Raw genomic sequence first — 17,938 nt, forward strand, 5'->3', positions numbered from 1 at the left:
GGGGTACAGGTCTGTGAATCATCAGGCTTACACATTTCACAGCATTCACCATAGCCCATACCCTCCCCAGTCTCTGTCACCCAGCCACCCCATCCCTCCCACCCCACCCTCCAGCAACCCTCAGTTTGTTTCCTGAGCTTGAGTCTCTTACAGTTTATCTCTCTCCTCAGTCCCATCTTTTTTCATTTTTTCTTTCCCTACACTCCACAACCCCCCACCCTGCCTCCCAAATTCCTCATATCAGAGAGATTATATGATAATGGACCTTCTCTGATTGAATTAGGTCTTATTTTAAAGGAAATAAAATATGCATACAAACTATAGAAAGATTAATTTACATATATATGTAAGATGGGATACTAGATTATTTTCAATTACTTGTATTACCTGCATTCTCTTCTTAGGTCCTTCCACTGGAAAATCAAATGAAAGAATCAAAACGCTTCCCCCAAGCTTTGAATATTGGCATGGGAATCGTTACAACCTTGTATGTAACATTAGCTACCTTGGGATATATGTGTTTCCGTGATGAAATCAAAGGCAGCATAACTTTGAATCTTCCCCAGGATGTATGGTAGGTAGATACGAGTTTGTTAGTCCTTAGATACAGCTTACCGATATTTGGTGATAAAGGTGTATTTTTGGATTTATGGTTTAAACATTTAAAAATTTTATTGTGCTTTCTTATTTGTGTAACCTTGAATTTTTTCATAATCTTCAGAAGAGATCATCTGTGATTTTACAGATTTGTTTGGGATTCTTTAAAAAGATTAAAAATTGTAACATATTCCCAATTTGAGTAAAATATAAAAGTAAAATGTGGATTCTTTTACTGTGGACTCACTGTAATAAAAAAATGTAATACTTATATTTGTTGCCAAATAATCCAACACCCTGGATTCCTGATAAAATAATAAAACCCACCACTTATGACCCTCACTGTTTTACTGGTCTGCCTTAATAGGTATGTACCCCAAATCCTTTCAGAACACAGATAGGACACATTACTAAAAAAATAATATGGTGCCTCTTAATATTCTCTTAATATTAGAACCATATTCTACAAAATGAAGTAATGGGGTTTTTCCTTCTTCCGGGGTTTAGTCTCTGGGGATTTTAAAAAGATTATTGACAGCGATTCCCATGTTGACATGCCTCCTTATTTATAAAAGGGAAAGTAACTCCTTAGTTTTGATAAATACAAAGAATAAATGCTAAAATGCTGATTCAATTAATGCCCCACTGCTCCTTGAGCTGCTTGGATAGAAGTCTGAAACCTGCAGTGTTTTTAAATATTATGTGTTCTGACTGGCTTCCTGTTGGTAGTTGGGCGTTTATCCGTCACTCAGTAGTCCTCTGAGCCCCGGCTTTTTACTGGACTCAAAAATGTTGTAAGAACAAATGCATACGCGAAGACAGTTGTGATACAATGTACCTCGAATAGTTTCCAGGTTCACAGGGGGCAAACATGCAGTGTGTTCTTCAACTATAATTCTACTTCAACTGTGACACATTTTTATTTCATGATGGAAACGTGTCCAATGTTATACCTTCGTTTCAGACTAGAGACATGATCACAAACAAGATATGTAACTTTAAGCATTTATTTCATTAACTTACATTATAGTTGATTATATAATTGTGTTTCTTCCAAATATATCTCTTTTTGTAATAGTTTAATACAGGCTAGAATCTTAAACAGATTAATATAAGAGATGATCAAGGCTAAAAAGTATGGTAGCATAGTTCTTTTTTTTTTTTCAAATATTATATGATGTCTAGAAAGTAGTATTTTTCCCTACTAAGAATATATTTAGAATAAATCTGAAGAACAATTTCAGAAATAAAATTGACAAGTACTTCTAATGTCAAATATAAAATATAGGTGGAAATAGTCTCAGAACTTTCTTCCTTACTCTTCCTCACAGAAGTATTTAAAAAGAGCAGGGACCGAAGGGGGAGTTACATGGCATGTGAAGTTAAGATGTGCCTATCCCCAGAGAGTTCAGAGCATGGCGAAGCAGTGTGGGGGAGACAAGCAGGGAGTGCTCTGGGCGTTCACAGCTGAGTCCTGAGGGAGCCGTATGCCCTGGCAGTAGCTCTGTATAATCCTTCCCTTTTTCTGCATCCCCTTCCCGCCTCTCCCCTTATTCCTCTTTGCTGTGCTTTACACTTAGAACAGAACTAGTTGCAAGTCTCCATTAAAAAGGGACCATTACATCATCATCTGTGTTCAAGAAAGCCTAGCTAGTCACCTGCTTTTCATTTAGAGGAAAGGATATAGTACACGTATCCTAAGAAACAAAAATCTGGAATAAAATGGAAAGTAAGTCAAGATACGTAATTCTCCTTTGGCGAGCTCGTGTTGGCTAGTTCCTTTTCCTTGTGGGAGGCGTGGGAATCGTTACAACCTTGTATGTAACATTAGTTGCCTTAGGATATGTGTGTTTCCGTGATGAAATCAGAGGCAACGTAACTTTTAATCTGTGGCCTGCTGTTCATTTCTTTGTGGTCTGTGCCTCTGGGCCGGTTAAAGTAACAGCCATGACCAAGGGATACCGCGGAGAAGCCCGTCTCTTCACAGTGATAGACTTCTGTAGAATGAGATCATAGGATCAGGCGTGATCATAGGATCGTATCTAAAATTTCTTTCTTGATGTGCTCTGGATCAGTCTCTTCCTTTCCGTCCCCATGCTTCGGGCGGTAGGCCTAGGAAGTCAGAGAAGGGGCAGGGTGCTGGTTATTGTGGGTATAAAAGCCAACGGCTGTCACGGAGCCTGGGGCACTCTCAGCCGCTACTGCTGGGACCCCGTGTGGGGCTCTTGATGCCCTGTGACGTACGTTCTCTGAGTTCATCAAGGTCGTCCTACAAGAAAAGGCTGGATTAAAAAGCAGCGCAGGATAAAGCAATTATGGATTAGAGAAGCTCCAAGTTATTTACTGTTTATTGACTGAGGTGTCATCTTTTCAAACCAGTTATGAGTAGTAGTATTCAGTCTGTCTCATTTAGACTTTGAAGCAAAGAGTGTGTTTGAAAGATGATAAGTAAATTTGCATCATTAGCTCCTTGAGGGCAGGAACCCCGCGGCTTCTCGGCTTAGGATGTACCTCTGTGATCTAGCACGTGGCTCGGCGCTCAAGAGGCCTTGGTAAATGTTTGCTACCTAGCATTCTGAGTTGAAGAGCATGTCCCTTGTTACCTGATAATAGAACCAAGGCACTGGTAGGGGTCTGAGTCGAGTGATGTTGTAGCAGCGTTTTTCCAGGACTTCCACTAACAGAACCCAAATAACAGCCGAGAGGGGGAAAAAGCATTCTCTTGGGAGTCTTGAGAAGAGACCTGTCAAGTAGCCTGTTTCAAGCATAGCATGGAGGAGTGGGGAGTGGAGGGTGATTACTGAGCGTGAATGCTGGTGTAACAAGTTCACAAGAGGACCTAAGATAGCAAACGGTATTTATCTGGTATCTGTCTTGCTGAGTGACATCGTAGGAACAAACATCTTTCGCTTTTGTTGTGATTTCCTTTGTTCAGTTGTGTTGTGTTGCTTACTTTTTACCTGTCTGAAACACAAGGTCTGTTCCATACCCCTCCGCCTTTTCCCCATCACAGTTTCCATGCCTTCTTGGTTCCAATTAGTGGCTTTTTAACTTTTTAAACTACAACCCATAGTAGAAAAAGGGAAATGTTTTAAAACCTTCTAGAAATAAGAGTATGTGTGTCTGTGTATATGTTTTTGTGGTGCCCACCGCACACACTCCTATAAGTCACTGAAGTAGGGTATAAGTAAAAGCTTAAATAAAAACCCATATTTTCTACATACAGTGTCCCCTGGTATTCTCTGTTCCAGTCTGTATCTTAGGGAAAAAGAAGAAAAAAACTTTTCACAACTCCCTCAATTGATACCATAACCCACTAGTGGGTCATGATTAGTTTGAAAAATACTGGCCTGGAGTGAGTTCACATGTTACTCATTTAGTCAGCACACATAGCACTTCTAAGAAATATCAAGGGTATTAGGTTTTCACACACACAAAAAGGCTAAGAAGCAGGAAGGTGTTTCTGCTCTCACACACGACATTCTTTGTGAAACATGTATTGGATAGGAACAATTCAGTTAAAAATAGAGAAAAACCATGTAAGAACAGGGAAGGGATAAGGTAGGCATTTTAATAATTATTAAGATAATTGAACTGGCCCTTCATCTGCCCCCGCCAAAAATAACAGAACCAACCCCAGGTCTAAGCCCGCGTTTGTAGTATACCGGAGCTGGGAGCCTGAACGTTCTGCAGAATAAAGCTGATGAGTAATGGCAGGTAATCGCTGAACCTACTAGGCAGGTAGAGTGTTGAACTTTGAGGAGCTCGTTACCTAAATGAAAATATTTGGGCAAGAACAGACTTGCCAAGAGGTACAATAAAAAAGCAGGAAGAGAAATTTAAGGAAACTGGAAAAATAAGGTTCCTATCTCTTGGACTATTCCCTTTGTCCTCTCCCTGACAAATTCTGTTTGTTTCTTTGTTTTTTCTCATTAAACTTTTGTTTTCATGGGTCTCAAAATTCTAGGGCAGACTTAATTATCTCCTCCCAGTATTAAAGTTGCCTGTGACTGGGAATCCTGGGCCAAACTGCCTCTGACTCTTCTCTCAGAATGACTGTTCTTTATTATATTAAATTCAGAATGAAAGGCATCTAGCAGGTATTTATCGTATGCCTTTTATGTGCTTGCTGCAGGCACTAGACAGACAGCGGTGAACAGGTGAGAATCTCTTCATCACAGTACGTAGAGTCCGGCAAACATGCTGCACAAGTTGAGTGGGTCACAGCCGTCAGTCTAGTTGTGAATACTAGATAACGCTTATGGTGGTATTTTTCAGCTTAGAATGAGGTGAGCTTCTTGGTAAGCATTATGGCTAGGCCTCAGACAGACTCCTTCTTAACAGAACTAAGCTCAAGAGTTTTAATGTGAGTATCATGAAGGGTCTAAGAGGGCAAGTTGAGTTACCAGTCTTTCCAAGAGTAGCTGTTGTATTCAACCTTGAGAGGAGAATCAGCAGCTTTCTTCCCAGATTGGCTTTAAAAAATTTTGTAAGATATTCATATCTGTACATTTAGATTAAGTATTGTTTTATTAGGGGCCGCCTAGGTGGCTCAATTGGTTAAGCAGCTAACTCTTGGTTTCAGCTTAGGTCGTGATCTCAGGGTCAAGAGATTGAGCCCTATGTCCAGCTCCATACTCAGCATGGAGTCTACTCCCTCCCTCTCCCTCTCCCGCTGCTCCTCCCCACCTAAAATAAATAAATAAAATCTAAAACATAGTGAAAAGTACAGCAGATGCCTGGGTGGCTCAGTTGGTTAAACGTCTGCCTTCAGCTCAGGTCATGATCCCAAGGTCCTGGGACCCAGCCCCACATTGGGCTCCCTGATCAGCGGGGAGCCGCCTTCTCCCTGTCCCTCTGCCATCCCCCTCCTACCCACCCACCTCCACTTGTGCTCTCTGGCTCTATCTCTCTGTCAGATAAATAAATAAAATCTTAAAAAAAAAACCCTTTGGCAATGAATTTTAGAATGCTTTTTAATGTGCATTAGATGTTACTTAAAAGTTATTTATGTTCTATATCTTCAAAATAAATTCTTGTGACTTTAAGAAGGTGTTTTATCCTTTGGAGAGAGAGTTTACAGGGTAGATCTTCTTTCAACTCTTCATTTCTAAAACAGTACATAGATGCCTGCTTCACACCAAAAGGAGAACCAAGGTTGATAATACCTATAGAAAACCTGATTAGAGAAAAACAGAGGGATCGAAAATATAGATGAAACTAGTATTCTTAAAACAGAGAAGTCAGAATAGAACAGTTGATTTTAATAGACTGCAATGCTTTTCTTAAACATCTTTATTACTCTTCTTTGTTGATAAATAGCATGTATATTAGCTTTTAAAAGTCTCATACCATTTTATTTCTCATTTGTTCTCTGTGTAATACATAATCTTACTGACTTGTGTTAGTAATAACCAAATTCTTATTCTGTATAACTTGTTTTAAATCAATAGAAAAGTAATTATACCTACATGCATAATGATGTATTTTTAAATATATTGTTAACCATATTGAAAAACATGTAAGTTAAAATATATGTTAAAAGATAATTAGGAATGTTCAAATAATAACAAATAAACAACAAAAAGAATGTTCAAATAATAAACTGATAAAAATATTCATTTAATTGTCTGCTGTTACATATCAGTATATGAGGCAGGAGTCTTTCAGTTGTTTTGTGCATTGCAATAACTGACCGTTTATATTTAAACTTTAAGCCTCAAGCTGAGAAATATATCCTGAAATTGTTTTAAAAATTAAGATTTTATTGTTGCTAGCCCTGAGGAGTTCCTTCTTTCTGTAATTATGTTTATAGTATTTTCGAATCTATTTCTATTCAACTTCTTTTCCTTTCTTACTCACTTACTCACTCTTCTGACTTTTCCTTTCTTACTCCTCTCTTACTCACTCCTCTGACGCATGTATCATAGGAGGACACTTACAGAATTCCTTCCCGCGTGGCCACGGTTTAGAGAACTGTTTATAATCTTTGCTACTGAAAATCTTAAGACATCAGAAATAAGCTTAAAGTCTAATTAAATGTTGAGGCCTTTCTCTACCAAAAGTGGACTATTTCATCTCTCTTTAAAAGGACTGCATTTTTTTCCTAAGAAACACTCTTCCCTTGCATAGATGGGCCTTGCGGGTGGAAAAGCAGGACTCTCACACGGAAGACTGGGACTGTCAGGGATGACTCTGCCTCAAGAGGACATGGGTGTTAACCAGTACCCCTAACGCTGCGGCGTGTTCCATCCTCAGTCTCCTCTCCAGTTGTTTTGGGTTTTCTATTTTAACTGTTGTAAAATATTCGAAATTTCAAAAAACAAAACAGTTTTATTGTCTGTAACTCAGGAGAATAGTTTCTATAATCTGAGTCCTCTGATACTGCACTTTCTCTCTGTGCCACTATCAACATTTAAAAAGCCAGACAAAAGGAAGTTAACCAAAGACTCTATCCAGACGTGGGTACTGATTTTGACAAGAGACTATCTACAATGTAGAAATCTAAAGATATTTGTAAAACTGAACGTTGCTATGCTGTTTTGAAGCACTGGGCATCAACCCAACTAACAAACTTTATTTCCCTACTAATGCAAATTTAACATAGATGGATTTCCTATATAATCTGGAGAACTCTTTAAGTTGAAACCATTTAAATGCCCTCCTTTTGGACCTAAGAGTGATGGTATTTCTGCAACTAATGACATACCTACCAAGTTTTTTAAGAACTGTAACTCAGAGTTTGATGTGAAGTTTTCTTCTATATATAGATCAGTAAGTTATCAAAGATGTAATAGTATGCCTAGTTTTTTTTTTTTTTTAAGATTTTATTTAGTATTTGACAGACAGAGATTACAAGTAGGCAGAGAGGCAGGCAGAGAGAGAGGAGGAAGCAGGCTCCCTGCTGAGCAGAGAGCCCAATGTGGGGCTTGATCCCAGGACTCTGGGATCATGACCTGAGCTGAAGGTAGAGGCTTTAACCCACTGAGCCACCCAGGCGCCCCAGTAGTATGCCTAGTTTTTAAAAGAAAGTTGAGAAAACATTGATTCTTCATGGGACACAGCCTAGCCTTTAGAACACTGGGTTAGCCTAAAATGAAATCTTTGCAGCAATATTCCCAAACCTTTGCATTGCCACATTTAAGCCCTCTGGGCTTGTCAAAATGAACTGTCCACCAGTCATCTAGAAATTCGGTAGAGACAAGCTGGCCTTTTTTTTTTTTTTTAATCATCTAATTAGTAAGATACTGGCCTATGTTTGTGTTGGATTTCTTAACCTATGTTAACATTAAAGATAAAAAGAAGAAAGCCAGATTCATGTCAAGACCATAGTGTAGGGGCGCCTGGGTGGCTGGGTCATTAAGCATCTGCCTTCAGCTTAGGTCATGATCCCAGGGTTCTGGGATTGAGCCCTGCATTGGGCTCCCTGCTCAGCGGGGAGTCTGCTTCCCCCTCCCCCACTCCACCTGCTTGTTTTCCCTCTGTTGCTGTTTCTTTCTCTGTCAAATAATAAAATTTTTTTTTAAAAAAGACAACAGTGTAGATGAACCTGGAAGCCATTATGTTACGTGAAATAATCCAGGCAAAGAAAGAAAAGACAAAACTGTGTGGCATTACTCATAAGTGGAATCTAAAAAAATACATATGGGGTGCCTGGGTGGGTCAGTCGGTTAAGTGGCTGGCTCTTGATTTCAGCTCAGGTCACGATCTCAGAATCCCAGGATCGAGCCCCCCGTCAGGATCTGTACTCAACAGGGCCTCTGGTTGAGGATTCGCTCTCTCTCTCAGCCCCTCCCCCTGCTCACTCAACATATGTTTTCTCTCTCTAGAATAAATACATTTTTTAAAAAATTGATTAATTAAAAAATATGTGGGGCACCTGGGTGGCTCAGTCTTTTAAAAAAGCAGTCTGCCTTTAGCTCAGGTCATGACCCTAGGGCCCTGGGATCGAGCCCCACATCGGCCTCCCTGCTCAACGGGGAACCTGCTTCTCCCTCTCCATCTGCCTGCTGCTCCCCCTACTTGTGCTTTTTCTCTCCCTATCTCTTTCTCTGTGTCATGTCCCTAAAGTTAAAAAAAGAACACACACACACACACACACACACACACACACACAGTCGATCTCACATTGACTTTATGTGAAATATATATCTCTCTCTCTCACATAAACAGAGTCAATTAATGGTTGCTAGGGGGCTGGTGAGTGAGGAAAACGAGGAGAGTTTGCTAGAAGGGTACAAACTTTTAGTGGTAAGATGAAGAAATTTTAAGAATCTGATGTATAATGTGGTGACCACAGTTGGTAACAGTATAGCATATAACTGAAATTCACTGAGTAGAATCAGTGTTCTCACCAAAAAGAGAAAAAAAAAAGCAAACGTGTGAGGTGATAGATGTGTTAATTAACTCAATAGTGGGAACCCTGTCACAGTGTATATTTAATACTATGTTGTACACTTTACCTGTTTAACGGTGTTGCCTGTTGTACCTCAGTAAATCTGGGGAAAAAAAGAATGACTGAATTTTGAAATTTTTTTTATCAGGTTGTATCAGTCAGTGAAAATTCTATATTCCTTTGGCATCTTTGTGACATATTCAATTCAGTTCTACGTTCCGGCAGAGATCATTATCCCTATGATCACATCCAAATTTCATGCTAAATGGAAACAAATCTGTGAATTTGCCATAAGGTCCTTCTTGGTTGCTATTACGTGTAAGTATTACTACACATTTACAGCATCATCAGTTTTTCTTGTTGAGTGTCATATAATGAATCTACTTAAAGTATATTTTTTAATATTTTAAAATCAGTTTTGTTTACATTGCTGAGATACTTTTTGAGTTAAAATTCTGTTATTCTACTACTGTAGAAGAAAAACATAGAGCAGATCCTGTTACCTTTAAAAGAACTAATCAGATTATTTTGAAAATGCATCAGTGGTTAAAAATATAAGTATATTTAAATCAGATGCATAAGGGACTCTTATATTGTTGATAGACATTTTACTTTGGTTCTAGTTTTCCTCAGGTTTTTTATTTCTGCTAACTTTTGTATATTTAACTGCTTAAATCTCCATGACTACCTATAGAAATGGGTTTTGTTTTGTTTTGGTCTTTAATAATTTCAGTGGCTAATTTTACTTACTATTTGAAGGAATGTGTGTAATCTCCTCCTAAGGTTTCACGTTATAAAATGCCTCACCAGGGAGCAGTAATCATGGAGACCTGTGGAGAAGCAGCTTGATTTTGGTACAGTGGGAAATAGTGTGCATTTTGGGGCCACACTGATCTGACAGTTCACACCTACCAGTTACCTGCTGGTGTCTTTAGACAAGTTCCCTACCATCTGTAAGCTCCTCTTTTTTCAACTGTGGAATGAAGAAAGACTTCCTTTTATGGCATATTTTGTAGGGTTTAAGAATATTAACAAAGTAGCCAGCAGTTATAATTGTCACCATTATTGTTGTAACCAAAAGTATAAGATGATCCTAATACTGAACTGACGATTACCTAGAGTGATAACCAGGGACCACTGGAAATGGGTCAGCTTTCCGTGGAAGATACGAGTAACCATCTTGGCCCAATCAAGGCGAGAGAATGAGAGAGTTAGAAATTCGGGGCAACTGTAAATTTCAGTGAGCAGCTTGGGGTGGAACTTATGCCTAGATCTAAAGAAAAAGCTGGGAAAAGTAAATGAGACCTTTTTTCCAAAGTAATCATTTAAATGAATTTTAGCAACAATAAGATAAATCATAATGAGGAGTGAAGTCAATGAGCCGATACTCTGATGACTAAGAAAACATTCAGTAGGAAAAAGTCACTTTATGACTTTTTGAAATACTTCTTACTCATTGTTTTTATTGAATTTTGACAACTGTACTAAATAAAAAGGCTGATATCAGTATGAGTCCTTTTATCTAGATGTAAAACTGTTCTATTCTGAAAGTGTGTCTCCTTTGAAAATTAGTAACTGAAGTTCACTTGAAGGAGCTTGAAGAAAATGTTACAGGGATTTAATAACTTCTGATAGTTCAGTAACTTCACCCATTTCTGTGCACTGGCCGCCATTGTTACGTCGAAGTGCTGTCTGCACGTCTGCTACCAGGAGTCTAGAAGCCTGGGGGCTCTCCTCAGGAGCTGAGTCCGTGTCACACAGAATGGCCAGTGTTTCTTTGCCACTTCTCTCTCTCTCCCTCTTTTTTTTTTTTTTTTTTTAAGATTTTATTCATTTATTTGACAGTGACACAGTGAGAGAGAGAACACAAGCAGGGGTTGGGAGAGGGAGAAGCAGGCTTCCTGCCGAACAGACGGCCGGACACGGGGCTTTATCCCAGGACCCTGGGACCATGATCTGAGTCAAAGGCAGATGTTTAATGACTGAGCCACCTAGGTGCCCCCTGCTTCTCTCTTTTACTTAAAAATACTTAAGAAATTAAAAATAGAGCTACTCTATGACCCTGCAATTGTACTACTGCGTATTTACCCAAGAGAGATACAGATGTAGTGAAAAGAAGGGCCATCTGTACCCCCAGTGTTCATAGCAGCAATGGCCACAGGTGCCAAACTCTGGAAAGAGCCAAGATGCCCTTCAACAGATGAATGGATAAAGAAGATATGGTCCATATATATTACAATGCAGTATTACGCCTCCATCAGAAAGGATGAATACCCCACTTTTATATCAACATGGATGGGACTGGAGGAGATTATGCTGAGTGAAATAAGTCAAGCAGAGAGAGTCAATTATCATTTGGTTTCATTTATTTGTGGAGCATAAGGAATAACACGGAGGACCTGGGGAGATGGAGAGGAGAAGTGAGTTGGGGGAAATCGGAGGGGGAGACGAACCATGAGAGACTGCGGACTCTGAGAAATAAACTGAGGGTTTTGGAGGGGAGAGAGTGGGGTGTTGGGTGAGCCTGGTGGTGGGTATTGAGGGCACGTATTGCATGGAGCACTGAGTGTGGTGCATAAACAATGAATCTTGGAACACTGAAAAAATTAAAAAGAAATAGTTAAAAGTTATTCGGTGGTATATGAGGGTTATAGTTTCAGCACGCTTTGGACGAAGAGAACACAAAGCGAGGAGTATCCCCTTGTGCTTCACTGGGACGTGTCGCCAGACGCCGACCTTCTTTGGAATCTTGGGCTCGTGTTTCCCAATTAAAGTCAAAGCCAGCCGACATGCAGGACGGGACTGTTTTTTATCTGCCCTGGGGGCCCTTGATAAGCTTGGGGGCAGGCTCCTGACGGATGCCTGTGTGGACAGCCGGTGGGACCGTTGTGTCCACAGAGCAGGCTGTGTGACACTGGCAGTGAGAGTGGAGGCCCAGGTGGATGTGAAGCTCGGGTATCTTGCAGTGTTCCACAGCCCTCTCCAAACACTGAATGCAAGTTTGTAGTACTGCTGTTCAGAGTCCTGAGCTCATCAGCCTGCATTATATTCATTACACCTTTTCTTTAGTTAGCATTTGAATCATCCTTTCAAACTATCCTCTTAGTAGGACTCAAAAGCTTGGGAAGATGGGTCAGACTCGCAGGGATTGACTTGCTATGGCGGCCTCTCAGAAATGGATGTTGTCCATGAAATTTGAAAGGTCCTAGTTTTGTTTGGGAGTTACAATTATGGTTCCCTGGAGAAACACGATACAAGAATGTGGCAAGCATCTATTCAACAGGGAATCCACTTTATCAAGCATTTCCAGTTTAGAGCTGCAACTCCTTCAAAGTCATGTGTCTTATTTAGGAAAGTTTGCCGCACTTCAGTCCTCTAGGTGTGAGGCTAGGTTTATCATTTCAAAATAATTTTTAGCATTTTAGCTCTCAAAAGAAATTAAATAAATAACAAGTACTTCCAAGAAACCTAGTAGTTCCAGATTAATACCACATCCTCCTGGAAAACATTGAGGCCACAAAAAGAATATAGGGGAAGGAAAAAACCCATAACCTAAAAATAAAGAAGTGGAAATGGAAGCGTTCATTCCAGAGCCCAAGTTAAATTATATATACACCAGGAAAGTTCAGCAAGAGACAAAGAGGCTAGAAATGAGGAAAGCAAAAGTATGTAAACTTAGGAATAAAAAGAGAGGGATGGGGCCCCTGAGTGGCTTAGTCGGTTGAGCGCCCAACTCTTTATTTTGGCTCAGGTCATGATCTCAGGGTCTTGAGATCGAGTCCCACATTGGACTTCACGCTCATTTGGGAGCCTGCTTGAGTTTCTTTCCCTCTGCCCCTCCCCCGCTCACGGACGCATGCGCACAGTCTCTCTCTCTCTCCCTCTCTCTAAAAATAAATAAAAATCTTAAAAAGAGAGGGATAAAAAGATCAGAGGGGAGATGATAGCTTTAGGAGACAAGTTAGGGAGAGCCAATGCACATGTCAATGGAGTCCTCAAAGCGAGAACTGTGGTGACAGAATCCTCACCGTTTGTTGGGGGGGGGGGAGCGGGGCAGGGGAGGGCATAGCTGACATAGCCTGCCCGTGAGCAGACTCTAGCGTTATTTCTGGTGGCCACTCCAAACCCTGAGCAAGTTGATCAGTGACGTTGGAGAAAGGAATCTGAGTCTTAGTTTTCACATATCCTCTGTTGATACCTTCAGCAAGAGAAGGGTAAGTAGGACTAAGAAAGTACGAGATCAGAGCTTTTGAGAAAGCTTGCCAGTAGTTTGGAAGAAAATCGGTCAGAAGTAGTGGTACTTTTTTTTTTTTTTTTTAATTTCATCTGGAAATAACTCAGAAAAGTTAACAAAAGAAAGTAGAGTTATCATACCCACTGTCTGCATTTAGTTTTCATTTAAATATTAGGTATTTAATTAAGGATTATATGTATTTTCTTTTTCTAGGTGCTGGAGCGATTCTGATTCCTCGTTTGGACATTGTGATTTCCTTTGTTGGAGCTGTGAGCAGCAGCACGTTGGCCCTGATCCTACCACCTCTGGTTGAAATTCTTACATTTTCTAAGGAACACTATAATATATGGATGATCCTGAAAAATATTTCCATAGCGTTCACTGGAGTTGTTGGTTTCTTCTTAGGTACATATGTAACTGTTGAAGAAATCATTTATCCTACTCCTAAAGTTACAGCGGGCGCTCCACAAAATCCTTCTCTAACTTTGAATTCAACATGCTTTACATCTGGTTTGAAATAGTGGAAACGGAACTGTGAATCTTCTCCTTTTCTCTTGACTCTGGAAATGATACCAATAAGAACTAGTAGAATACATTGCAGTGAGCTTATAAATAGATCCAAATTTTCTTTTCTTTTGGTACAATAATGGCATTTTAGTAGTAAACTATAGTTCTTTACTGATAGTGGTAAATCATGACAGATTATTGGTTTTAAGTATTTGCAATAATTTCAAAATATTTAGTTTTGAAAATTTTTAAAATTAAAATGTAGAAAAATTCAAGAATAAAAAGACTTCCACTATTCTTCATTCAATCAGAAATACTCTAACCAAGATTCTCTTTTTGACCCATGCTCCTCTTTCCCCACCCAGTTGAGGAGGGAACAGGATTCTAACAATAAGAGAATCAAAGAAGGACCTACTTAACAAAGTCTTCTCACTATCTCGGTGAATATCAAAGTGTACTTTGTGTATAATGTAAAAATGTCTTAATCACGTTTTTACTAGAGAGCCAAATACTTGATGATTTGTCCCTGGAAGGATGGAAAACTCATTAACCCTGATGTAAGCATCAGAAGTCCCTACAACCGGAATTATGCTGCATGATTCTCTGATGGTCGTTGATCTGCACGACGAAAACTCTGAGGCACTGTGTGAGGTCTCGACTCTGTGTCTCAGTCAGATGTGAAAGAGACTTTAAGGGCTATCCAGCATAATTCCCTTATTTCCTATCTAAGGAAATTAATGCCTAGAAAGGTTCAGGTAACTTGGTCAAGACCACTCAGCTTTGAGGTCAAGCAAGAGAACGTGATCTTTTGATCCCCAATCTAGGATTTTTTGTTTTTTGCATCACATCCGGGAAAAAGAATAAATGAGGTCCAGTTTAGCCATTAGTGTTGCATCTATTTAGTTATATTTTACTACTCGGAAAACCAGGGATCTCTGTACTCTGTGTGACCTGACCATAAGGATCAGAGAACTCTAGAAAGCCTGTGTTACAGCCATATAAATCCCAACAAGAGAAGGAAGTTTTTGTTTTGTTTGTTTGTTTTGTTTTTTAAAGAGAAACCACATGCTGGTTTAACTGCTGGCTGGTAGAAGGTACCCAGTACTCTCTGGCTCGGACTCTCCGTATTAGTTCCTCCCTCTTTGGGTTTTGTATACACCGTCTTTCTCAATAGCAGAACATAGGTATCTGACAAAATACAGGATTTGTGTATTCCTTCCAGCCCTGTGGCCTTTTACTGATCTGAATGGGCAGAATAAAAAAAAAGACTATAAAGAAATGTATGCTGAGGAAAAATCAAGGCAGTGATAGATTACTAAATCTTGAGACACTCCAGGTTTCTTCCAAAGAAATGCCTTTTATTGCCCCAGATTCGTCAAGCCCGGTTATTAACCAAAACAGGCTCAGTTGACTTGAAAAATGAAAAAATTTTACTTTTAAAACATGAAGAATCTTGACTTTTTAAAAAACTCATACTTTCAAAGATGTTGAACTTTTTAATCAGGCTGATGGGACTCTTAATTTGTAATATATCATCAAGATCACTGTAGTGTATGTATTCTATATTTTTATATGTAAATGTTAACTTAGTTTAAGTATTTTTTGCTTTGCATCATTAATGAGTCATCAGATACAATTCTAACAAAATATCAGAAGCTTTATTTTTGTACAAATTCATAAGAATCAAACTTTTTTTAAACATTTACATTAGATGTCACCAATAATTGTTTGTGATACTTTTATACCAAATCTGTTCTATTGAGCTTTTAGTCATACTGAGAGAATGTGGAAGAAGTTATAGGAAGAGTAATCATCATTGAAACTGTGATATAATCGTGTTTCTAAGAATAAATTAGGATTTTTTTAAATGTGTAACCTGGTATAAAATGACTTGAAAACCATTATTTAATAGAAAGCACTATTGTTTTGTCAGCTGTCCTCAGATATTTCTAGTCTGTGCGTGAAATTTTATTTTTATACTTTGACCTGTTTATTTTCCTTATTAATTCATCAAATTCAATAAATTCTGAATAGTTGATCCTAGCAATAAATAAATTCGAGATTGAGCATGAACGAAACATTGAGCGCACCATCAGCCAGGCTTCCTTATGCCGCGGGTGCCGCATCCACAGCCGGTACTTAGTCCCCTTACTCATCGACACTTTAAATACCAGGGAAAAGTGGAAATGGTGAAAGTAGGGGCTAAAACCGGTAGAGACTAGTCTTAATCCTTAACAAGAAGCTGTTTAGGTGTAAAGCATAAATGCGCCCTTACTTAAGGGTTTTTGATGATGTATTTTATTTGGGGAAAAAAATCAGTGGCAATATTTTTCCTCTGAAAAATTTAGTTTTAATGAGTCACAACTTTTTTTAAAGATTTTGGGAGAAGATATTTTGATGGGGCCAGCTGTTGCTTTTATTTTGGGGCCTGGAAAAATGAGAACGATTGCACCTGTCAAACTTTGTGTCTGGTATCTTGGTCCGTTACATTATGGCTCGGACGACTGCTGTGTTTCATCTGGCACCATCAAGAGCCCTCTTCTTTGAAAGTGGATCGGGTGCCTGAGAGCCTTTTCTACCACTGACATGGGGGAGGGAAAGGAAAGCTTCATTGACCTCTGCTGACCTCTGTCCTAAGTCAGTTATCATTAGTCCCTGACCTTCAAAACCGTGTCACCAGTTTGAGTCAACTTGTCAAAACACTGGTTCTCGAATTTTTTTTTTATCAGAGGATCTTCTTTTCCCCACCTGGTCAGATCTCTCCACAATTAAATAAGAACTAGGGTTTTTCCTTGGTGAAAGACCAATTTGTATGATGTTATCGACTAAAAAAGGATACGGGATCAGCCAGTGCCACGTGATGTTTTAATTCTCTCCTTGCTGGATTCTCCTTTCTTAAAACCATTTTTGCCTCTCATGTAGGCAACGCACTGAATGTTTTTATAAGCATTTTATGCAATGTGCATGTTGTAAATTTCCTAATAGGGCCGAATTTCATTCAGTATTTTCAGAATAGTTACAGGAAAGCTGTCTACCTGCAAAGCACTATAAAAATATTAATGGGACTGTGAATTAAAGTTCCGCATTAGGGCCACATCTAGCTGCAGCAGATGGGTGGCCCAATGGGTATTTTCTGTTGAGGAATACAATTTGGTAAATACACAGACCATTGATCATGTAAAATGAGTTTTGTTTTTCTTTAAATGAGTGTGTCTTGTTCATTTCAGCTGAACTAGGTTCCCCTTCGTAAGAAAATCTGAGAACTTCGATCTAAAAGGTGTAACAAGAACCTTCCTGACACTAAATGGCTGACTATAATAGTTAAGACTTTGGCACTATTATGGATAATCTTCTTTATGCCCCTAGTGCTTACTCAGCTAAACGCCTTAATAAAAGTGGTTGGTTTTCACCTAGGAGATGAGAAAACATGCTGAAGAAATGACTGGAAGTGCTATTACCCTATGATAAATGAAATGACGACTTATTCTCATTCTTGAAATGCCATATTAAAATTAGCTAGTTCTTATGCATGCGTACACACCCACACACACACACACACACACACACACACCAGTAATCCATGTGAATTGGATACTGATATTAACATACCATTTAAACTGGGACCGAAAAATGATTGTTGAAAGATCACTCCCAAAATGATTCCATTAGCGTTTTATTGATAACAGTTAGGAAAGTAAATGCTTATACCGTGAATAAATTAAGCTGTGGATTTTTGTGTTTTTCAAAATGATTTTGTGAGTTTGAAAACTAAAAATCATTGTACTTGAGTCAATTCTTTTTAAGTTATTTTTCTTTACACCATGGAAAAAAACTGTCTTAAAGTACTGTAACTCTTCTGAATTTTCAATAAAATATAATTATTTTGCTTGCAAATGCCTTTTTAAATGAATTCATCTTCTCAAGATTAAATGATATTGACAAATGTTATAAGCTGAAAATGGCACTAGTATATTCTCATCTTAATCAGTCTGTGTGGTTAGTTCTTTGTCATGTGATCTTCAGCCTTCGAAGTTGGTATCATGAGCCCCTAAGATTTAAGAGGAGAGGTTGATTAAAAATGAAGGGACATAATCAAAACCGTGACCTGATCTTCCTACGGAGTAAATGCAGAATGAGCAAGCAGTCTGCAGATGTTATGTCTGTGATTTAATTTACCACACACCAGGTCAAGAATATGTATCAGT

General features: G+C 38.9%; 1 protein-coding gene across 2 annotated transcripts in view; it reads left to right on the forward strand.

Annotated features, from left to right (window-relative positions):
* Positions 1 to 16,051, forward strand: part of LOC111154526 (solute carrier family 36 member 4) — a 36,339-nt gene extending 20,288 nt beyond the window's left edge. The window contains exons 8-10 of one of the 2 annotated variants that reach the window (XM_022514183.1): positions 405 to 574; positions 9,141 to 9,310; positions 13,440 to 16,051. In XM_022514183.1, coding sequence (XP_022369891.1) covers positions 405 to 574; positions 9,141 to 9,310; positions 13,440 to 13,747 — 648 coding nt within the window. In that variant the 3' untranslated portion in view covers positions 13,748 to 16,051. The remainder of the gene's footprint in view (positions 1 to 404; positions 575 to 9,140; positions 9,311 to 13,439) is intronic. The other variant, XM_022514184.1, reaches the window with a different exon arrangement.
* Positions 16,052 to 17,938: the final 1,887 nt, after the last annotated feature.

The sequence above is a fragment of the Enhydra lutris genome, unplaced genomic scaffold (genome assembly GCF_002288905.1).
Source record: "Enhydra lutris kenyoni isolate GAN:26980312 unplaced genomic scaffold, ASM228890v2 scaffoldscaffold37, whole genome shotgun sequence".
Taxonomy (NCBI): domain Eukaryota; kingdom Metazoa; phylum Chordata; class Mammalia; order Carnivora; family Mustelidae; genus Enhydra; species Enhydra lutris.